Below are 23,638 nucleotides of genomic sequence, written 5' to 3'. Positions count from 1 at the left end.
CCCAAACAATAAAAAGAATGAAACGAAAATGAAAAAAAGGAAAAAACCTAATATACAAAGAGAAGTATACAATAAGTATACAAGAAGTATACAAGAACATTAATCAAAACAAAGATGAAAATACAAGAAATTATATACAAAGAGAAGTATACAAGAACATTAATCAAAATAAACAAGAGAAGTATACAAGAATAACATTAATCAAAATAAACAAAGAGAAGTATACAAGAATAACATTAATCAAAATAAACAAAGAGAAGTATACAAGAACATTAATCAAAACAAAGAGAAGTATACAAGAACATTAATCAAAATATATAAACAAAGAGAAGTATACAAGAACATTAATCAAAAATATAAACAAAGAGAAGTATACAAGAACATTATAGATTTGAAAATACAAGAACTACAACCTAATAATGTTTAAATACATAAAACAAAACCCAAATACATAATTTAAGGGAAAAAAAAATTTCGGAAAAACTTAAAATAGGTATTTGGAGGCTTAAACGAACTCGGATGGCTTAAAAAAAAGGTTTGACTCGTTGGCTCGTTCCGCTTCCGAAAAGGTATCACAATAGGCAATCGGACTCCGTCGCCATGTTTAGTGCAAATCATTTCAAGGTTTTTGTCGCAAATGTTTATGGGAGTTTTTGAGACAGAAGAGAGGATGAGAGAGAAGAGAGGATGAGAGAGAAGGAGGAAAGGAATAATGAGGGACGTGAGAGAGGAGAGAGAATGAGGGATAATATATTTGACTAATCCCCGCTCAATATTTCAAAGCCCGCGATTCCGAAATTTCAAATTTTTTCAGGAAGGGCTGCGCTTTTTTAAAAAAGCGCAGGCTGCGCTTTTTTAAAAAGCGCAGCCCTTCTGCTTAGTAGGACTGCGCTTTTTTAAAAGCGCAACCCTTCTTACCTATAGAAGGGTTGCGCTTATTTAAAAAAGCGCAGCCCTACTAGTGAAAAAAAGCGCAGCCCTTCTGCTTAGTAGGGCTGCGCTTTTTTAAATAAGCGCAGCCCTTCACTAGTAGATCTGCGCTTTTACGAAAAGCGCAGCCCTTCCTGCGCAGCCCTTTATGTTTTTTCCCCTAGTGTTTCTTTCTGTTACTTCAAAAGTCGTTGCTTCAGCTTCAACCACTCGAATTTTCGATATTCCTTTTTATTTCTCATCAAACGAATGGCATGTTCTTCTGGAAATCCTAGCTATTCTTAGCATGATATTGGGCAATCTCATTGCTATTACTCAAACAAGCATGAAACGTATGCTTGCATATTCGTCCATAGGTCAACTCGGATATGTAATTATTGGAATAATTGTTGGAGACTCAAATGATGGATATGCAAGCATGATAACTTATATACTGTTCTATATCTCCATGAATCTAGGAACTTTGCTTGCATTGAATTATTTGGTCTACGTACCGGAACTGATAAAATTCGAGATTATGCAGGATTATACACGAAAGATCCATTTTTGGCTCTCTCTTTAGCCCTATGCCTCTTATCCCTAGGGGGTCTTCCTCCACTAGCAGGTTTTTTCGGAAAACTCTATTTATTCTAGTGTGGATGGCAGGCAGGCCTATATTTCTTGGTTTTAATAGGACTCCTTGTGAGCGTTCTTTCTATCTACTATTATCTAAAAATAAGCAAGTTACTAACGACTGGACGAAACCAAGAAATAACCCCTCACGTGCGAAATTATAGAAGATCCCCTTTAAGATCAAAGAATTCCATCAAATTGAGTATGATTGTATGTGTGATAGCATCTACTATACCAGGAATATCAATGAACCCGATTATTACAATTGCTCAGGATACCCTTTTTTTTGCTTCTAGAGTATATTTCTTACAAGATACCTCTTACTAACTGGAATCAAAGAATTAGTAGATCTGTTCCGCCCAAAATGGGAATAGGCTAGGGTTATGAACTTATAATCTAGAATCTGATGATCGAGTCGATTCCATGATTATAAGTTTGTTGACCCTTGAGTTTTGAAGATGACCAAACCACAAAAGACATGGTATATTTTATTTATGTTGTTGCAAGGTAATTCATGCTCGAGCTAAGAGAATACTTGATTGAAGATTAAACGGAGAATTAATCAAGATCGAAGTAAAGATGTTCGAGTGTGAAGAATCAAGCATGGAATGAAGATTAGAATACATTAGGGTATTTATTATCTTCATGTTAAGGTTGAGTAAAAGCTTTAATTAAGTTCGTGGTGAATTCTCAAAGGAACTTGGTTCTGTTCCCATGAAAGGAACAGACCTGGCACTATAGGAACAAGGTTAGGAACAAGACTTAAAATTGATTTAGGAACTCTAAGATCTCTAATGTTGTGCGCCTAATAAATATGCGCCCAATTATGTTGTTAGAGTTTTTAGGGTTGTTTAACAAGATCCATATTTTAGGAATTTAGTTTAATTTGTTAGGAAAAGATTTTAAAAAGATTTTTGATTTTAATTAACGATTTTCAAATCTTATCTTTTATTTTTATCTTTTATATTTTATTTAAAAGATTTTGTTTTCGAAAAATAATATTTCCGGTTTTTAAATATTTCGGTTTTTAAAATATAAAATCTGTTTTCGTTTTATAAAGATATTTTAAAAGATATTTTTAAAAACTAGCTAAAGTATATTTATTTATTTCCTAAAACTGATTACACGCCTAAAGTACTGCTACACGTTTTGTAGTTAGTGGATTTAGTGGCTTAGTTAATTATCCTCCAAGTATTTAATTAATTAAATGAGTTTAATTATTCTCCAAGTTTGAAAACCACGTATATGTTACTGCTTCTTATGAAGTGAAGTAGTGGATTAGTGGATGTTTACTGACATGAATAATTTAATTTAATTTAATTAATTAAAATCATGGAGAATGTGATAATGGTTAATTAGTGGAGAAATGTCTTGTCTTAATTGTCTATAAATAGGCGCCTAATTCATTGAACAAATTGTCTGACTTAGTTAATTTGTCTTAAGTTATCTAAAGTGTCAGTGCCTTTTCCTTAAGAGAATTCATACTTACATTAATCGAGTTTATTACTCTTCCATTGTTTTACAAAGTGTATTTTTGAGAAAAGGGTTTGAGTGAACTCTTGTAAGTGTGAGAAAGCTTTGAGTGAAGCAAGAGAAAGAGAAAGAGAAGAAAGGAACTTCGAGTGAAGTTTGAGAGAAAGTCAGTTGTGGGAACTGTCGTTGGGAACTTGAGTTGAGTGACTTAAGTTGAGAATCGAGAGAAAATAATAGGTTGTAATCAGAGTTGTTTTGGCCTATTATAGTGGAAAGTTGTTTAAAATCCCTTGTGGTCGAGGTTGTTTTTCCTACTAGGCCTAGGAAGTTTTTCCTCGTAAAATCTCTCGTGTTCCATTGTTTCCAAGTTTACTTTTAATTCCGCAAAAAGTATAGCTTATTCTCTCACTATAATTCACCCCCCTCTTATAGTGCTCATATTATACAACAATTGGTATCAGAGCGGGAACTCTAATATTCAGGAAACCCTGTTGAGTTCAAGATCTTGAAAAATATGAATACTAGAGAGAAACTGGAAGAAGCTCTACGCAGAGGCCACCAATGTTCAATGGTAAGTTTTACACTTACTGGAAGAACAGAATGGAGATCTTTATCAAAGCCGACAATTACCAGGTATGGAGAGTCATAGAGGTAGGTGATTTTGAAGTCACTACCACTAATGACAAGAATGAGGTAATTCCTAAATCTATATCTGATTTTGATAAAGCGATTTCGAAAAATGGAAATTAATGCTCTTGCTATAAAATGCTTCATTGTGGTCTTGGACCTCATGAACACAATCGTGTCATGGGATTAAAACCGCAAAACAAATTTGGGATCTTCTTGAAGTCACTCATGAAGGTACGAGTGAAGTTAAGAGATCAAAAATAGATCTTTTGATGAACCAATATGAACTTTTTCAAATGAAATCAAAAGAGTCTATCCAAGACATGTTTACACGCTTTACTAATATTATTAATGAGCTAACATCTCTTGGAAAGTGATTACATCTGAGGAACAGGTACGAAAGGTCCTAAGGAGCCTTCCTAGGGATCGATGGATGGCTAAGGTAACTGCCTTACAGGAAACTAAGGACTTTACTAAGTTCAATTTGGAACAACTTGCTGGTTCCCTTATGACTCATGAGTTGCAATTGGACAATGAGAATGGAGACATGTCCAAGCAAAAATCGATTGCCTTAAAAGCTGATGAAAATGAAGACTCAGAAACGATGAAGAAGAATCCGCTCTCATGGTCCGAAAATTCAAAAGAATGTTTAGGAACATGAAGAATGGAGATTACAAAGGTAAGAATAAGAAATATTCTAACAAACTTGTTTGTCATAAGTGTGGCAGTCTGAGCACTTCATCAAGGATTGTCCCCAATGGGAACAAGAAAAAGGCAAAGGAAGGGAACGAAGCAGAGATAGGAACAAGGAATACAAAATCCTATACTCATCTGACATGAAGAAAGCTATGGTTGCTGCATGGGGAGACTCTGACTCCGAAGAAGAAGATGATCCTCAACCAAATGAGGAGACTGCAAACTTCTGTCTTATGGCTCTTGACAATTCCGAATCTGATGAAGAGATTGAATCTCTTGAGGCAAGTCTAGACACCATCAAAACTCGTCTTAATTCTTTAAGTAAAGAAAAATTATTTGAGTTTATTGTTGACGCTGTAAATGATTGCAAGAGAGACATTAAACTAAAACAATGTCAACATGCTTTAATGATTGCAAAGGAACATACCTCTTGGCTTAAAAGTGTTCGAATGATATTGAGAAAAGATTTTTCGAGTTGTTTGACAAAAATCTTAAATTAAAAGAGGATTTCGAAAATCTTAAAAATGAGAACTACTTGTTAAGTCTTGAGTTATCACAATAAAAGAGTTTGTTCCTGAAGTAAGTTCATTTGACATTAAGTCAGTTCCCTTGCAAAGTTTCAAATCTGAAATAAACGAATTGAAAAATCATGTTTCATTTTTGGAAATTGAAAATAATGAACTTGTAGGGGAACTGCACCAAATGAGAAATGAAAAGAAAATGCTACCTATTCCAAACTGGATTAAGAACCCTCAAACAAAACGAACGAAGGTCTTGGTTTTAATCACAAAAAGAAATTTGAAAAACCTAAAAAGAGAGTTGATTTACCAAGTGATAAAGTTTGTATGTTTTGTGGGAACACTGGTCATTTTAGGAACTCTTGTCCTAAAAGACTTGGTCGCATTAATGAGAACTTGGAAACAAGTAGAGTAATTTGGAAAAAGAAATCTATTGTTCCTGAAGGAAAGGAACCCAAGAAAGATTGGGTTCCTAACTCTAACAATTAGTTTTCTTGCAGGTTGGAGTGAGGGGGAACAACACATGGTACCTAGACAGTGGTTGTTCTAAGCATATGACTGGAGATAAATCAAGATTTCTCTCACTCTCAGCCTATAATGGTGGAAGTGTGACTTTTGGTGACAACAAGAAAGGTAACTAGTTGCCATGGGCAAAGTTGGTAAGTCATCGTCACATTCCATAGTAATGTTTTCTAGTTGATGGATTAAAGCATAACTTGTTAAGTATTTCCCAATTCTGTGATAAAGGGAACTGTGTGAAGTTTAATAGTGAAAAATGTTTAATTGTCAACAATAGCACAAAGGATATCATTTTGGAAGGAACAAGGAAAGGGAACACATATGTTGTGGATCTCAACCTTGTTCCCAAAAACAATTCACATGCCTTAGTGTTATTATGATGATTCATTTTATGGCACAAGCGTCTAGGTCATGCTAGCTTTTCCTTGCTTGACAAACTCGTTCTAAAGAACTAGTTTTAGGTTTACCTTCATAAGTTTCATTTAGATCATGTTGTGATGCATGCGCAAAGGTAAGCATGTTAGGTCCTCTTTCAAGTCCAAAATGTGGTAAGTACCACAAGACCTTTAGAGTTAATTCATATGGATTTATGTGGACCTATGAGGATACAAAGTAGGAGTGGAAAGAAATATGTGTTGTAATTGTAGATGACTTCTCTAGATTTACTTGGGTTATTTTTCTTTCTAGCAAGGACGAGACTTATGATGAGTTCCTTGTCTTTGCAAAGAAAGTTAAAATTTGAGTGGTCAAAATGCTACACCTTAGATCCGACCATGGAAAGAATTTGAGAATTTAAGTTGATGACTTTAGTAGAGACAATGGTTAGATCACAATTTCTCAGCCCTAGAACACCTCAACAAAATGGTGTTGTTAAAGGAAGAATAGAACATAGAAGAATGGCTAGGACTATGTTGATAGCTAGTGGTCTTCCTAAAAATTTTGGGCGAAGCTGTGAATACTGCTTGTCATATTATAAATCGAGCCATGGTAAGACCTTTATTAAATAAAACTCCTTTGAGCTGTATTTTGGTAAAAAGCCCAATATTACATATTTCAGAACATTTGGATGTAAATGTTTTGTTCATAATAATGGGAAACAAAATTTGGAAAATTTGATGCTAGAAGTGAGAAGCTGTATTCTTAGGATATTCTTCTAGTAGCAAGGCTTATAGAGTTATAATAAAAGGTCTATGTGTGTAGAAGAAAGTGTGCATGTTATTTTTGATGAAACAGATAAATTTGATGCAAGCACACAGGTTGAATGACTTCGAAATAGGATTGCAAAAGATCTAAGGCTTATTGATGAGACTTTGGAAGACGAAGTCATGGGAACAAAGCCAAGGGAACAACATCTTGTTCCTGTTCCCAATGAGGAAGAAGAAGAACTAGGTGATGATACACAAGTGAATGAATCCACTATTGTTGAACCTGGTTCCCAAGTACAGGGAAATGAAGATGATCAAGGAAACCAAGTTTCCATCCAGGATTTCCAACCAAAGCCTTGGAAAACTCATCGTTCCCATCCTGTGGAACTATAATCAGTGACATAAACAAGGGAACTCAAACGAGATCTCAATTGAAAAATTTTGTGCTTTTCATGCTTTTCTTTCTATGTTGGAACCTAGGAACTGAAGAAGCTCTCACTGATGCTGATTGGATCGTAGCATGCAGGATGAACTTCATCAATTTGAAAGAAACAAAGTTTGGCACCTTGAACCTAACCTAAACTAACAAGGTTATTGGTTTAAAGTGGGTGTTTCGAAACAAATTGATGAGTTCGGAACATATAAGAAACAAGGCCAGGTTAGTTGTGAAAGGATACAATCAACAGGAAGGCATTGATTATGAAGAAACTTTTGCTCCAGTTGCAAGATTGGAAGCAATTAGAATTTCATAGCTTTCTGCCTTCATGGGTTTTAAATTGTATCAAATGGATGTAAAATGTGCTTTTCTAAATGGTTATCTTAATGAGGAGGTATTTGTAGAACAACCTCCAGGTTTTGAAAGTAAAGAATTTCCTAATCATGTCTTTAAGCTTGACAAAGCTCTTTATGGGTTAAAGCAAGCTCCAAGAGCATGGTATGAAAGACTTTCTAAGTTCCTTCTTGAAAATGAGTTTAAAAGAGGAAAATTGGATCGAACCTTGTTTTTAAAATCAAAAGGAAAACATTTATTAGTTGTTCAAATATATGTTGATGATATTATATTTGGTGCCACTAATGAATCTTTGTGCAAGGACTTTGCTAATCTCATGAGTAAAGAATTTGAAATGAGTATGATGGGGAGCTAACTTCTTCTTGGGGTTGCAAATCAAGCAAACAGAAGAAGGAATCTACATCCATCAACAAAAGTACATAAAGGAACTATTGAAAAAGTATGGTTTGGAGCATCCAAAGTAAATCATACACCTATGGGGAACTTCAACCAGATTGGATGAAGATTCTATAGGAACAAGTGTGGACCAAACCAAGTATCGAGGTATGATTGGCTCATTACTATATCTAACTGCAAGTCGTCCTGATATTGCTTGCAGTGTAGGGTTATGTGCAAGATTTCAAGCCAATCCCAAGGAATCTCATCTCACAGCTGTGAAGAGAATCCTAAGATACCTCAAGGGAACAGATGATTTAAGCCTATTCTATTCGAGAAGTGACACCTTTGAATTAAAAAGATTTGCGGATGCTGACTATGCCACTAGTAGAATAAATGATATTTGCTGCGGTGATATTACTGCGGTTTTACCTATACGCAGCAATATAACACACAAAAGAAAAGAAAAAATAAAAATTGACAATATTGCTGCAGTTCCCAACCAAAACCGCAGCAATATTGTCTAACAGACACTTTTTAAAAATAATGTGGGGCCCTAAACAACTAATGTTGCTGCGGTCCTACGTGGCAACCGCAGCAATATTAACCAAAAAAAAGGGCACTCGCGTGTGAAATATAAAACACAAGACTTAGGTTTCCTCCCTCACTTTCCATATCTCTTAGCGCTTCTCTTTCATCTCCCACGCAGTTCTCTCTCAGCCTCTCAACCCTCTCTTCATCTCCCACGCAGTTCTCTCTCATCACTCTCAACCTCACTTTATCTCTTCGCCTCCAACGAGTTTCTTTGACCGCCTTCCTTCGAACGGAGCGGACGCGACGACAGTGGCGTATCCTCCGACGACTTTCTTTCGTCGCCTTGTCTCTTCCTCGACCGCGTTCTCTCCTCCTCGGCCGACGTTGAAGCCGTTCATGTTGATATTCACGACGTTGAAGCCGTCGTCCTTCGCGATGCTCATATTCACGACGAAGTGTTTTCTTTATTTTCTTTATTTTTAATTTTATTTTCGATTTAGATCTCACAATAATGTTTATTTTCTGTATTTTTTTTGTCTGTATTTTTATTTTCTGTATTTTTTTATCTGTGAGTGGTTTCTCGTTTTTTTTGAGATCTGTTCGTGAGTGGTTTCTCTTTTTTTTTTCAGATCTGTTCGTGAGTGGTGATTCTTATTTTTTTCGTTTTTTTTTTTAATCTGTTCGTGATTGGTGGTTCGTGAGTTGCCAAATTGCTTCTCGTCTTTCAGTTTTTCTCGTCGATGATCCGCACGGTGGTGATAGCGGTGGTCTAATACCGCACGGTGGTTGTTCTTATTTTTATTTTTCTGTATTTTTATTTTCTGTATTTTTATTTTCTGAATTTTTATTTTATGTATTTTATTTTATGTATTTTTATTTTATGTATTTTTTAGGATGATTTAATACAGTGAAATACGAGTAAAAGATGTGTATGTTTATGAACCATTAAGGACCTATGATTCTGTATTTTCGATTTATTTTGGTTGAAATACGAGTTGTCTTGAGTAACCTTTGTTTAGATTATGCTTATGCATTTATGCAGCGGTAAATGTTATTAGTAGTATTTTAGCTGGTTGATCTGATATAATGTTTTAGTTACTTTTAGTTTTTATTGCATTTTAAGTGCTTTTGGGCCCAAAACCGCAGCAATATGTGTACTTTTTTAATATTAAAAAAATGCATCTTGCTGCGGTTTGGTCATTAAAACAACAGCAATATTACGTTATATTGCTGCGGTTTTAAACCGCAGCAATATTATTAATACCTATTGCTGCGCCCTTAATTGCTGCGCGCCCTATTCCGCAGCAATAGGGCACTTTTTAACCGCATCAAGTAGCCTTTTTTCTACTAGTGTGCTTTATCTACAGCTAAGGCTGAATATGTTGCAGTAGCAACATGTTGTTCCCAAATGCTATGGATAAAACAACAACGACGTGACTATGGAATTTACTTTGAATGTGTTCCCATCTATTGTGATAATACTAGTGCTATTAGTATTTCTAAAGATCCCGTGCATCATTCAAGAGTCAAACACATCCATATTAGGCATCACTTTTTGAAAGATAATGTTGAAAAGGGTCTTATTAAAATGGATTTGTGAGATGAACGTCAAATTGCAGACATTTTGACAAAGCCCTTAAATAGAGATAGGTTTGAGAAATTGAGACTTGAACTTGGCTTAATCATGTTGAAATGATTGCTACAATATTCCCCTTTGGTTGATTCTTTGGCATTATGTCTTGATGTGCATATTCGATGTTTTTATTTGCTTAAATACATCACAATCCTTATATGATTATTTCATGTGTATAAGTAAAAATGTCTGAAAACTGCTCACCAATGTCCAATAATATTCCCCTTATTGTTCATAAGACAATTCTATGCCTTAAGTGATGACAAAGGATTAAAAGAATTAATGGTGTTCCAAAGTAGCAAAATTTCTTTGTTTCCATTCATTGTTCCCAAACGCTGTTCCCAGCGTGTTAAGTTTAGATTTTTTCTTTCAAAATTCAAAAATCCAAAAATATTCTGTTCAGATTTTTTCTCCTAAAAATCTGATTTTTCCCTCATATCTCTCAAGTTAGTTGAAGATATTTTTTTAATTAGTTAGAAGATTTTTTTTCTTTTCCAAAAACGTGTACTATACACGGTTTCTTAATTTATTTTCTTTTATTTCCTAGCTTTCCTTAAACCAAAAAAAAAATTAACTACTTTATTTTACTTCTAATAAAACCCGAAAACCCCTCCACAAAACATGAATCCCAAAAATACTTCTCACTCTCTCTCCTCCCACAAATCCGAAAAACCCTCTCCTTCCTCCATTAACATTAATCACCTACTCCATGGATATCTCTCCAAATTATAAAAAGAATCCTAAGAAAAAGGAAAACGATTGAGGAGACCGTGGAAATGGAAGTGGAAGATCAACATGCAACAAGTGAGGGGGAATCAGATGTTCCTGAGAGAGGAACAACAAGAATTGCTCGAAAAAATACCACGGCATCTAGGTTATCATGGTCTTTTCATTGATGTTTCTTGGTGTAAAAGAGTAAATTTTCGTCAATTGCTCAATATGATCAAGTTTCAAGGTTGGGAGCATCTTTTTGTGAATTGTTATAGAAATAGTTTAATTCCTAAACTCATGGACGAATTTTGTGAAAACTTTTCCATTGATGAAGAAGGACATGTTCTACTTTGGTAAAGGGAACACAAATTATTTTAATGCTAAAACTTTGGGTAAATTGCTCGGTGTTCCTGTGAGAGAAACTGATGTTTATTTTAAAAAGCAACGTGGATCCTATCCATTTTCGGATATCTCTTTTGATCAATTGATTGTTAAATATGGTGGTCAAAAGGGAAAAAATTTCTTGATCATAATCTTCTTTCTCCCTACCACAAAATTCTATTTCACATCCTAAAGAAAGCCTTATTGCCTCGTCTTCTAAACGTGCTCAAGTTAGCATGTTGGACTTGATTTATATTCATTGTTTAGCCTCTCATAAACACATAAACTTTCCATCTTTAATGATTCAACACATGAGTCATTGTATTAAAAATGGTTTTGTTGTTGGGTATGGGGCTCTAATAACCGAAATCCTGCTTAAATTCAATGTGAAGATTTTGGGAACTCAAACCATTGGTGTATCTACGGGAAATATGTTGAATGTGTGTGCCTTGAATAATTTGAATGTTTGTGTTGTGAATGGGCAAGTAATCAAGGGAAGGGCTAACCTTGATGATGATGAGGATAATGAAGTATATGATGATGTGGAAGAAGAAGAAGAAAAAGAAATTGAAGAGAAGAAAACAGAAGAATTGGAAAAAGAAAAAGAAAAGAAAATTGAAAAAGAAAAAGAAGAAGCTAAGAAGAAAGGGAAGAAGGTGGTTGAAGAAGTGGTGAAACCGGTTACCAAAAGCACTAGAACTAGTCAAAGAGTTTAAAACATGAAAGTGCTAAATTTTCCTTTGCTTGACGCAAACGAAAGTTTTGAGGAAGATGAAGTTAGGGTAATTGCTAAGGAAGACTATGAGTCTAACCTTCCTCCTTCTAGGGAACAGACACTTGATCCTATGGAAACCAATCCTCCTTTTCCTCTATCTCCACCAAAATCTGCTTCACCTTCTACCATTGCTCCACAAAATGATCCTATCCCTCCCTCTACCTCAAAGCCTTCATGTTTCGTTCCCAAAGATAAGGAAACATATGTTGTTCCCAGTCCATAGGAACAACCTGCTGTTCCCAAATCCAAGGAACACACAGCCGCCCCAAATCCTTCTCAAAATGCTCCCTCGTCTTCTCAAAATCCTACCATTGGTTCTACATATACTCTAGATTATGCTAGAAGATTGGATTATTTGTTCTCTTTGGTTATGGGTCATTCAGAAGCTATGATGGAGTTTGCTACGGAAGCCAAGGATTTGAATGGGTTAGTGAAAGGGGTAATGCACAAAGTTGACAAGGCTTTGGAAGGACAACAAGTGATCATGGAACGACTTAGTGAACTTTCCTCCTCCATCCAAGTGATGAACTCTCGACAATTGAAGTCGGAAACAAAAATCGAGCAACCTCCCTCTCCTAAACCATAAACCTCTTCTAGTTTAGTTTTCTTTTGTGGGAACATGAACTTTTTAATATTTGTCTTTTCTATCTTTCTCTTTTAATCATGCTACAATGGAACTTGTTAATTTGATAATTCTAGTTTAATCTTTTTGGCATGTGTGCGTCTATTGAATGGCTAATATTCTTGGATTGCGGTTTTGAGAGTTGAATGTTTTATTTGCTTATACTAACCAAATTATTTCTCACAAGTTTGGTGGTGTGATGTGTTTAGTAGATAACATTCATCTTTTTGAAATCGTGGGCAAATGTTTTTGAAGATGCCAAAGGGGGAAAGAGAAAGGCAATCAGAGTAATTTTTTTTTGTCATGGATTATGTTCTCATGTTTCTTCTTTACAAAATAAAATAATGAGTCTAAACGAGTCTATAATAATTAATTTAACTTGGTTACATACTTTGTTAAAATAGTTTTATATGACTTATGTGTATTACATTTTATTATATTATATGTCTTTTGTTGTCATCTTCAAAAAAGGGGAAATTGTTGACCCTTGAGTTTTGAAGATGACCTAACCACAAAAGACATGGTATATTTTATTTATGTTGTTGCAAGGTAATTCATGCTCGAGCTAAGAGAATACTTGATTGAAGATTAAAACGGAGAATTAATCAAGATCGAAGTAAAGATGTTCGAGTGGTGAAAAATCAAGCATGGAATGAAGATTAGAATACAAGAGGGTGTATTTATTATCTTCATGTTAAGGTTGAGTAAAAGCTTAATAAAGTTCGTAGTGAATTCTTAAAGGAACTTGGTTCTGTTCCCATGATAGGAACAGACCTGACACTATAGGAACAAGGTTAGGGAACAAGACTTAAAATTGATTTAGGAACTCCTAAGAGTCTCTAATGTTGTGCGCCTAACTTAAATATGCGCCCAATATGTTAGTTAGAGTTTTTAGGGTTGTTTTAACAAGATCCACTATTTTAGGAATTGAGTTTAAGTTTGTTAGGAAAAGATTTAAAAAAAAAAGATTTTCTGATTTTAATTTAACCGATTTTCAAATCTTATCTTTTTATCTTTTATCTTTTATATTTTATTTAAAAGATTTTGTTTTCAAAAAAAATATTTTTCCGGTTTTTAAATGATTCGGTTTTAAAAATATATAATTGTTTTTCGATTTTATCAAAGATATTTTTCCTAAAAACTAGCTAAAGTAAATAAGTTATTTTATTTCCTAAAAACTGGATTACACGCCTACAAAGATACTGCTACACGTTTTTGTAGTTAGTGGATTTAGGGCTTAGTTAAATTATCCTCCAAGTATTTAATTAATTTAAATTGAGTTTAATTATTCTCCAAGTTTTGTAAAACCACATTATATGTTATTGCTTCCCTTATGGAGTGAAGTAGTGGATTAGTGGGATGTTTTACTTGACATAGAATATTTAATTTAATTTAATTAATTAATTAAAATCATGGAGATAATGTGATAATGGTTTAATTAGTGGAGAACATGTCTTGTCTTAATTGTCTATAAATAGGCGCCTAATTAAGTTGAACAAAGTGTGTCTGACTTAGCTAATTTGTCTTAGTTATCTAAAAGAGTCAGTGCCTTTTCCTTAAGAGAATTCATACTTACATTAATCAAGTTTATTACTCTTCCATTGCTTTACAAAGTGTATTTTGAGAAAAGGGTTGAGTGATCTTGTAAGTGTGAGAAGCTTTGAGTGAAGCAAGAGAAAGAGAAAGAGAAAGGAACTTCGAGTGAAGTTTGAGAAGAACGTCAGTTGTGGGAACTGTCGTTGGGAACTTGAGTTGACTTAAGTTGAGAATCGAGAGAAAACTAATAGGTTGTAATCAGAGTTGTTTTGACCTATTATAGTGGAAAGTTGTTTTAAAATCCCTCGTGGTCGAGGTTGTTTCTTCCTACTAGGCCTAGGAAGTTTTTCCTCGCTAAATCTCTCGTGTTCCCATTGTTTGTTCCCAAGTTTACTTTTAATTCCGCATAAAGTATAGCTTATTCTCTCACTATAATTAACCCCCCCTCTTATAGTGCTCATATTATACAACAAAGTTCATTCCATACCGGACCAGAATAGGGTTATATACATGCTCATTATGAGAAGGGGTCATCCGAGCCTATCTAAATAGATATTATGTTTACATATGGATCCCCGCGTCGTTCCATTCCATCTAGGATTAGGAATAGGCGAAATCGGACGTGCGTTTTACATCTTAAGTATAAGGTATCTTCCGGATAATTCAAATCGAAGCAATTGGATGTCCAACCCGGGCCCATATGACCGATCAATATAAATACTCCAACACTCCACCTTTGTTATATATTCCATACATCACACTAGATAGATATCATATCCATGGAATACGAATCACTTTCAAGATGCCTTGGTGGTGAAATGGTAGACACGCGATACTCAAAATCTCGTGCTAAACAGCGTGGAGGTTCGAGTCCTCTTCAAGGCGTAATATTGAGAATGCTCATTGAATGAGCAATTCCAAGATCTCGGATCGAATCAATATTGTTATACTAATTCGATCCGAGATCTTAGAATTGGAATAAGTTCGGCAGCGAATCACGAAATCTTAGTGATATTCTTTATCTAATTTCATTTCATCCGAGAAAAGCCATCTTTTTCTCAACAATGTCTTTATCATTTGATCCAATAGTCTTTCGTTAAATAGGAACAGATTTGATAAATACTGATAACTCTCGTATAGAGTATTAGAACGGAAAGATCCATACGGTAATGAATTATTGGTTCTAAGCCATCTTTGGCGATTAATCAATAATTCAACGTGCTTTTCTTGCGTATTCGTGATAAGCCAGCGTTGAAATAGAGATATAGGAATATCCCTTTGGGAGTAAGAAGCCCCTTTGATATCTCTTCATCTGCAAAGGATTCTCGATATGAAACACATAAACAAAGGGCTGATCTTTGAATAGGAAAAAGAGTGGATCTGCAGGGTCCCAAATGAATTGGCTTATTCGAAAAAAGCCCTGTTCGTTGGAAGATATAGCTCGTGTCTGGTACTGCATGGTTCCACTCTGCAAGAACACCGAATCATTCTTTTGAAGCTTATCCTTTTTATCATAAATGATCCGCTTGCCCCGAAATGACCGGGCCCAATAGGGAAATCCCAATTGATTGGGCCTTTCAATACAATCAACTAGAAACCCCAAGACTAGGAGTTCCATATTCTAGGAGCCCAAACTATGTGATTGAATAAATTCTCCTCTATTTGTTGCGGATCGAGGGCTCCTTCCCCTTATTTCAATTCCGATTCGTATTTTTCATAGAGAAATCTATGATCAAGGATAGAACAAGATCCATTTTGCATCATATCTAAGGGATTCCTTAGTTCGAGCCAAAGAAACAATGTCACTCGATCATTCTGACTGCAATCTTTTTTTGTCTGTGAGGATCCCACCAGAGCGCCTTCTACTTTTAATAGGCCATGAACTAGATAAGAATCATTCTCAACGAGTCCATAATAAGTGATCCCATTTTTTTCATCGGATCCGGGTAGAGACCAAAAATCTCGAGCGACCGATCCGGCAGAACAACTCAAAAGATAAAGAAGTATCATTAATTAATTAATGCTCGTTCCAAGTTCGAAGTACCATTTGTACAAATAAGAATCCACTTTCTTACATGATTTCTTCTTTATATAGGTAGATATAGGATCTATAGGGCAATTACTTAGAAGTACATTTTGTGCAACAACCCTTCCAATCTGATAGAAAAAGAGCCTATGATTCTGAACCGATTTTACCTGGGCTCGCAAATCCGAAGTTTCTCTATGAAGAGCGGATCGAATTGTATTACTGTCTATAATGGATTTTTTCTGTGCAATACTAATTGATAGGGCCTCATTGATAAGTGCTACAAGATCTCGTACATTGGAACCCATGGTTATGGACCTGATAGTATGGAACATTTTCTTTTCCAAGTGAAATCCCCAGTATATGAAAGAGTGAAAAATGCTTTCGTTGTTGTGGAATACGAAGCCTTCGTATCTTAATGCATATTGTATTTAATTGATTCGAAGCTATTAGAGCGGGATCCACTTTTTGAGGAATATGAGTCGAAGTAATAACAAGAATATTTCTAGTAGACCCTCTTTCACAATCCCTGGAGAGATAGTTCACTAATAGACGAGGGATAAGTAATTGGACTCATTCACATCCAGATCATGAATGTTTGGAATCCATATTATGCAAGGAGACATTGCTTTTGCTAATTCGAATTGAAGGGTGATAAAAAAATTGGTCTATTTCCGGCATCATATCCATATTTAGCGCATTCATCCTAGTTAGCAGCTCCAGCTCCGTATCAAGGTCACGATCGATATCGTCACTAGCATCAATATCGTCACTAGCATCAATAAGAGAACCTTCAGGCTTGTTATCCAGGAACTTGTTCAGAAATACCGTAATAAAAGGAACATAGGAGTTTGTCGCTAGGTATTTGAACAAATAGGATCGTTTTGTAGCGAATCATTTATTAAGAAAAATTGAGAAGCTTAACACAAAGGCGAAAAAAGAAATAATCGTAACTTGGTCACGGGCATCTACCATTATACCCACAATGATTGGACACACAATTGCTATTCATAATGGAAGAGAACACGTGCCCATTTACATAACAGATCGCATGGTAGGTCATAAATTAGGAGAATTTGCATCAACTCTAAATTTCCGGGGACACGCAAAAAACGATAATAAATCTCGTCGTTAAGTTGAAGTTAATTAAGTTAATATAAAAAATTATAGATACTTATCATTTATTAATGGAGGTAAACTTGATGGGTTTTTTTAAAAAAAAAGAAGAGAAGGAAGAATTTGATTACCTTCGTAAGTACCAGTGGCGTCTACGAGACAAGTACTAGCCACGGAAGGACGATGAGGTAACTGCTAAGGGGTACTATATATCGTCTGTTGACAAAGCACGAAGAGTAATTGATCAGATCCGCGGGCGTTCCTACGAGGAAACGCTTATGATATTAGAACTCATGCCCTATCGAGCATGTTATCCCATTTTTCAATTGATTTATTCTGCAGCAGCAAATGCTCGTCGTAATAGAAAATTCAACAAAGCAAATTTAATCATTAGTAAAATCGAAGTTAATAAAGGCAGTACCATAAAAAAATTAAAACCGCGAGCTCGAGGACGTAGTTATATGATAAAAAAACATACGTGTCACATAACTGTTGTAGTAAGAGATATAAAACACTTTGAGCAATATGACGGACGTTTAGAAAGTTTCAGTCCAAGAAAGCTACTAGTTGTCTTAAGGGTTATACCTAAAGGTAGACGAATAAAAATGTTGTATGGACATTTTCTGGAAAAGCATAAAGTAAAGCCTTTGTTCTACCGTACACGTCCAGTTAATTTTTTAAAGTAAGTATGAAGGGGTAATATGGGACAAAAAATTAATCCACTTGGTTTCAGACTAGTGGAAAAAAGCTCAAATACTCCGATTAAAAAGCCCACAAATGCTCCGTATTTCACGAGTAGCAGACGTCATGCGAGCATTTGACCATTTCACAAATGCTCCGGTTGACACTGGAGCATTTGGTGCCTCAAATGCTCCGGTTGTTTTTGGAAACCGGAGCATATGATTATCAAATGCTCCGGTTATTAAGGGAAAACCGGAGCATTTGTAGTGCAAATGCTCCGGCTTTCCTTAAACAACCGGAGCTTTTGCCAATTATATATTTTTTTAAAAAAAAAGTAGAGCTTACTGATGCTGTACAGCAACAGCAAGTGCCAAGCTATACAGCAGCCAGCAGCCAGCAGCCAGCACATTAATAGAAAAGGTTATATTTTATCTTAAGCACCAACACTAGTAAAAACTAACCAAAGTATATAATCCCCAATATCATTATCAGATCTTGCGTCAAGCTATACAACAACAAGCATAATACATTAATAAAAAAAACGTTATCTTTAATATTAAACAACAACACTAGTAAGAACTAATCAAAGTATACATGTTAGTTAGCAAGTACTCCTAGGATCTCTGCAAATTGACAATAGTTTCTAAACTTGAACGGTAGGGTAATTTCATAGACCTACGCACCTTCTTTGTCCAGGTTACTCTGACAGCACTCTGACTGCATGTCCACACATGGAGAAATCAGTTTAGAAAATTCAATACCATTCCTTAAGAATAGAGCCAATCAAATACCTGTGCATTTGCAATTGGAACATCAATTTTTGGTTGATCTGAAGATATTCCCCTCCCAGTTGATAGCTCAAGAAGACCAACTAACACATTGTTTCAGGCAGAATCAATCTCAAAAGCAAGTCTGGCACGTTTCCTAGTCATTCTCATGGGTGATTCAGTAAATTTCCCTCGGGATACAAACGGGCTACGAGTAATGTTTACAATTTGCTCCTCGTGTTGGTCAGTTCTGTTGCTAGAGTGGGGTTTCTCTTGCTGCAGCTGACGCAGTTGCTCAACCTCATCTGCATATATGTGACGCAAGGACAGCCGTAAGTCATAACTCATGATGTACCAAAAGTATCTCCCCACCACGAGGGCGTCCAGTCAAGGTATATCCAGCCTTCCCAAAAGGCCAAAACCAATTTAGACTATTAGTAGTCACAATTAAAAGTTAAAGAGTACTTGTATATTGAGCTGAAATTCAAAACAATAGAAGAAACAACAATGTACACAAGGCATTAATATTACGAAAGGGGGCATAAACAGTCTTAAAGCTGAAATTCAAGTCGTACAGTTGTAACTCCCATATCTAAGTAGCTGGAAATTAACCTTGCTGCTCGCTCACATGGATATACATATATTACCCAAATGATTATAAATTTTATATGATTACACAAATTTATTTAGATTATTCCAACAAACACTATACTAGTATTCTCGTTTCACCAAACAGAAAAAAGAAAAGAAAAAGAGAAGGTAGATATGGTACCTATTTTTTGGCAATAGTTCTGAGTGTCCTGGAGGTGATAATAGTGCCACTACAAGAGACAGTCATGCTAGAACGCTTAAGGTATTTGGCATAGGTTAAGAGAAGGAATGAAGTTGAGATCACATATTGGCTATTGCATGATGTCATCATCCATCTTTGAACAAAAGTCCCCCTGTACATCGTTTGTTACATTTAGCAGTTAGAAAATGCAAATTTCAAGGATTTTAACCACAAAAAGTGGAGGGATAAAAAAGAAAATGAGAAGAGAAAAGAGGGCCCACCTGGGGTGTATTGAGCTGTAGAGAAAGGTGCACCAGGGATGAGTGAGCATATGAAATTATCAGAATGGCTTTTGTACTCATGAAGTGCTTGCATTTTTTGAACAAGGAAGGACTGCAATTTTTTGTTACAGAAAAATATTTGTCAAAAAATTTAATAACCAAGAAATTGGAATTAGTATCAGCTAAAGATTTGAAAAGAAAATTCCAAGTTTATATCCCAAGCTTTACAAGACGCCACCTCATTTTATCTGTTTGATTTTCAAAATGAACTGAATTATGTAAATTTTTGTTTCTAGCATATATGAGCTGTTAAAAAAGAGAAAGTACCTCAGAGAGGAGAATTCAAGCACCAACATGCTTGTTATCCCAACCAAAAGTGTTATCTTCCTCACTAGCACCAAGCACTTGCCCATTTCTTTGAATTCACCCATTTCTTGGCATTGCACCAATTCCTGCCGTTCCACTAACTTGCACTATTAGACGTTAATAACTTGATATGATAACAAGTGGAGACAATAATGGTTTATAAATTGGTGGAAGGGTCAAGACACAGAAGCTGATGTGAGATTTGCACTGAGTCCCTTCCTTGCTAAATCCAAGTCCTTCCACCCACATATGCTTAAGATATAAGCAGACTCCATTATCATCACTACACCATCAATACCACTGACCACGCTAAGCACTTCCGGCTTGTAGTATTTGAGGAGCCTTCATATGCCCCCCAATATGTAAGTTTTCCTTTAGTACTAAAATACAATCTTCGACAAAAAGGATAAAAAGCAAGTAAAAATAATCATTCCAGAGTTGTGGTGAAATTTGGTTGAAGAGGGATGTTGTTACACAGTGACAGCTATAATATCTTTGTATGGCACTCTTTTAGCTTAAGTTTCAAAGATCAATCTTTCCTTTTCTAATATAAATTTAATACAAGTATCTCATATAGGTTCCCTGACAGAAAAAGGACATATTGTACAAGGAATGTAGTTTACCATAACTCTTCAACAAGGAAGAGTTTGCTGCCTCAAAATCTACGTAAGCATCAAGCCTCTGAGTCAAGAAAATCTTCAGTAGTTGATATAACATTGAGTACTTAGCATCATTTTCTAGCTGTGATATTGACGGCATGTTCAGCAAATCACACTGTAACATAAAAAAAAATAACATTCTTTATGAACTATCTTTTCAGGAAGAAGGGCAGAAATTTTAATAGCACAAAAGTATACATGACTGTTATTCAGAGTACAAAACAAGGCCAAAGAATTTAAGACCAAACATGTAACCACCACCTTCTTCCAGAACAACTACGGAAGCATAACAAACAGTTAAACATGTAACACCAATAAATTTTTCAATAAAGCATAACATCAATCAGCGAATTCGTGTCCATAACAGGTTAACATTAGATTACTTAAAACTTTCACTTGAAAAATAAAACTTCTATGGAGGAGAGCAAACGTATGAACATTTATCCATAACCTCAATTCACTCAAACCCAACACAACGCATGCCTTTTTTTTTCTTTTGTTCACAGCCAGGTCCTAGAACTATTGGCACAAGGGAAACTCATACATATTACTAGAAAATCAACTACTGCTGAAATATTCAAACATCATATGTAAATAACTAAAACATGTTAGGGGCCTTCACAAATTCTATAATAGCATTGGCAGCCTGCTCTTTGGCCTCACTCATAGATTGTTCATCCTCAGGGGAGAAAGTTGCCAAATACTTGGTGAGAAAATTAAATGATTCCTTTCCGGAGCTGGAGTTGTGAAAAGGTAGCAGTACCATAAAAAGGACGAAATAGGTACAAGAAACAATTAAGAGGGGGTGTCAGGAGAGGGTAGGGAGGATACCTTTTGCTTTCTTTTAAAAGATTGAAAATTGCTAGAAAAAGTTCTCTCTGATCTTGGACTACAAGATTCCATTCCTTCAAGAAACCGTCGATATTCTTGACTGAAGGAATAACATGCTCTGAAACTTTACCACTGGCAGCCAGGTTGAGGGCCTTCAAGTAAACATAGAAACGGCTGTATGCGTTTTCAAGTAGGTTGTATAGATTGAACAATCTGTAAAAATACAGAAAGAATAAGAAACTCCAACAAATATCATTAGCTAAGAAGAGGGAGGTGGGGAGGATGGAAAAATATGTACATCTTCAGGCGCAAAGCAGGCTTCTCATTTGGCTGCTGGATAATTTTAGCAGATATAACTTTCACGATCTCCAAAACCTCATCAGGATTTTCAGTCTTCGTGACAAGGTTGCAAATTACAGTGTAGATGCACTCAACATCTGTAATAGAGAAATGATAAAACTCACTCAGTACCATATCCTAATCAAACAAAAGGAGTTCATTGGAAGGAGGGAAGTCACTTGTGAGTTGTGACCAAATCAGTAACAGCCTTCCATAATATTAAACTGAAAGCCTTTCAAGATGGCAACAAAGAAAAATTCTAGGTTTACAAACAGTCACAACAGAACTCCGCACCTGATTTAACATCAAATACAGCTTTCCATAGCATAAGTTGACAAGATCAGCTACTTATAACTTAGGTCTAAGTGAACTTTCTTCAGATGCCACGTAGGTTGATACTGATGTCTAAAAGAAACTGTCGAACATTATCTGGTAAGACACAACACTGGCCAAGTCCCATACATTAACACATTGTCAAATAGAGCCTTTTTCTATTGGATATTAAAATATTTGCACTAAAGGTACACATGAAAAGATTTGTTACATTGGTCAAGATTGCCAGTATCTAAGCTCTTACAACTGTAAATAATACTAACAAGCCTAGAAACTAAATAGAGTCTTCTATGTAGAAAGATGAAGTTCATCAATCAGCAGAGCCAAATAACTTTTTCCTTCTACTTAGCTAAATCTCCATTACATATAGGAACTCTTAAGAACTTTAGTGTCCACCCTTTTTGACCAATATACCCCTACTTCAAAACATAATACACAAACTGCAATCCTCTGATTCGGGGAAAATAATCGATCCTAAAAATCCTGCACAACACTTCTATTCCACGCACGCATAGCGTGCATATAAGGCTACTGCCTATAAACTGGAACACCTTTAACCTACTCAAAATTTGACCTGTGCACTTCTTGAGGGTGTCCTACGTAGAAGGGTGAGATCATCAACCAGCAGACCTGAATTACTTTTTCCTTCTACCTAGCTCAATGCTGTAAAATGAAACACCTTTAACCTACTCAAAAAAATTTCATGTTGACTTCAAATAGCTCATAAACAAACAGTTAAACATGTAACACCAATAAAGCATGACATCAATCAGCGAATTCATGTCCATAACAGGTTAACATTAAATTACTTAAAACTTTCACTTGAAAAATAAAATAAAATCAAAGAGAATCCTAAAAAATAAAATCAAAGAAAACCCTAAAAGATCCCCAAATCTAGAAAACAAAACAAAGGAATCTAAAATACAGCAATAAAGTTCAAACGTAATTACCTGGAAATGCATTCGATGGAGCGGATCGAGAATGAAGAGGGAGGAGAACGACAAAGAAGCAGTTTGATGGAGAGGGAAGAAGAGAGAAAGCACGGAGGGAAGGACTGGTAAAATAATTCGAGTAGTTCAGAAAATAAAACCTAAGGAGTTGTTGATTGAAGAAACAGCAAGGTCGACGCTGAGGAGCGGAGCAGCGGGGTTGATTGATTCAACCAATTGAACTGCGGCGGAAGCATGAACGACGTAGGGATGAACGACGGGGGTAGTACAGTGCGAGTTCATTTGAGAGAGCGAGGGAAAACAATAGAGGAAAGTGTTGGATTATGCTCCAAAATTAGTCAAGTTTTCCTAATAGTTATGATTAGTTGCTAAGTTAGTGGGTTAACAAGTAGTGGTCTAGATAATGGTCTAGTTAGTGGGATAGCAAGTAGTGGGCTACATAGTGGACATGTTATTAATAGTGCTTTGTATGCCTATTTAAATGTTGTTTTGTTTATTCATTAAGTGAATATATGAAAAATATATAAAAATGTAGTCTTTTTAATTCTCTCCAAGTTTCTCTCTTTCCTCCTCTAAAAATTCTACATGGTATCAGAGCTCTAGGTTAGATCCGGGAAAGGGAAAGAGATGAAGCAAAAAA

The 23,638-nt window shown here is 35.5% G+C and overlaps 1 protein-coding gene and 1 pseudogene across 7 annotated transcripts; both read right to left on the bottom strand.

The window, feature by feature from the left end:
• Positions 1-16,211, bottom strand: part of LOC125497512 (ATP synthase subunit alpha, chloroplastic-like) — a 76,558-nt pseudogene extending 60,347 nt beyond the window's left edge.
• Positions 16,212-18,157: 1,946 nt separating this feature from the next.
• Positions 18,158-23,339, bottom strand: LOC104885338 (uncharacterized). Of its 7 annotated transcripts, none has more exons than XR_008969433.1 (9): positions 22,999-23,339; positions 21,675-21,813; positions 21,377-21,589; positions 20,510-20,660; positions 19,848-20,228; positions 19,521-19,632; positions 19,240-19,411; positions 18,492-18,870; positions 18,158-18,417 (listed from the first exon to the last, which is right to left on the bottom strand). XR_008969433.1 is itself a non-coding variant. In XM_057395097.1 (5 exons), the coding sequence occupies exons 2-5, from the start codon at positions 22,041-22,043 to the stop codon at positions 20,648-20,650; spliced, it is 399 nt and encodes a 132-aa protein (XP_057251080.1). In that variant the 5' UTR covers positions 22,044-22,160; positions 22,999-23,333; the 3' UTR covers positions 20,402-20,647. The 7 variants fall into 7 exon arrangements, 2 of the variants coding, with proteins under 2 accessions (XP_057251080.1, XP_019103355.1); XR_008969432.1 differs by having other exon boundaries at positions 18,492-18,772; positions 22,999-23,337; XR_007270653.2 differs by having other exon boundaries at positions 18,492-18,772; positions 19,848-20,169; positions 22,999-23,337.
• Positions 23,340-23,638: the final 299 nt, after the last annotated feature.

The sequence above is a fragment of the Beta vulgaris genome, chromosome 5 (genome assembly GCF_026745355.1).
Source record: "Beta vulgaris subsp. vulgaris cultivar EL10 chromosome 5, EL10.2, whole genome shotgun sequence".
In the NCBI taxonomy this organism is placed as follows: Eukaryota; Viridiplantae; Streptophyta; class Magnoliopsida; order Caryophyllales; family Amaranthaceae; genus Beta; species Beta vulgaris.
The sequence above is the reverse complement of the archived record's forward strand: the minus strand, read 5'-3'. Positions and strand labels throughout refer to the sequence as shown.

Excerpts from the sequence above, each read along its gene's own strand:
- LOC104885338 (XM_019247810.3), bottom strand. The coding sequence starts at position 22,043 with ATGCTATGGAAAGCTGTATTTGATGTTAAATCAG. Across the intron at positions 21,814-22,009 it reads TGTATTTGATGTTAAATCAG|ATGTTGAGTGCATCTACACT; the intron begins GTGCGGAGTTCT and ends TCTCTATTACAG. Across the intron at positions 21,590-21,674 it reads CCTGCTTTGCGCCTGAAGAT|ATTGTTCAATCTATACAACC; the intron begins GTACATATTTTT and ends GTATTTTTACAG.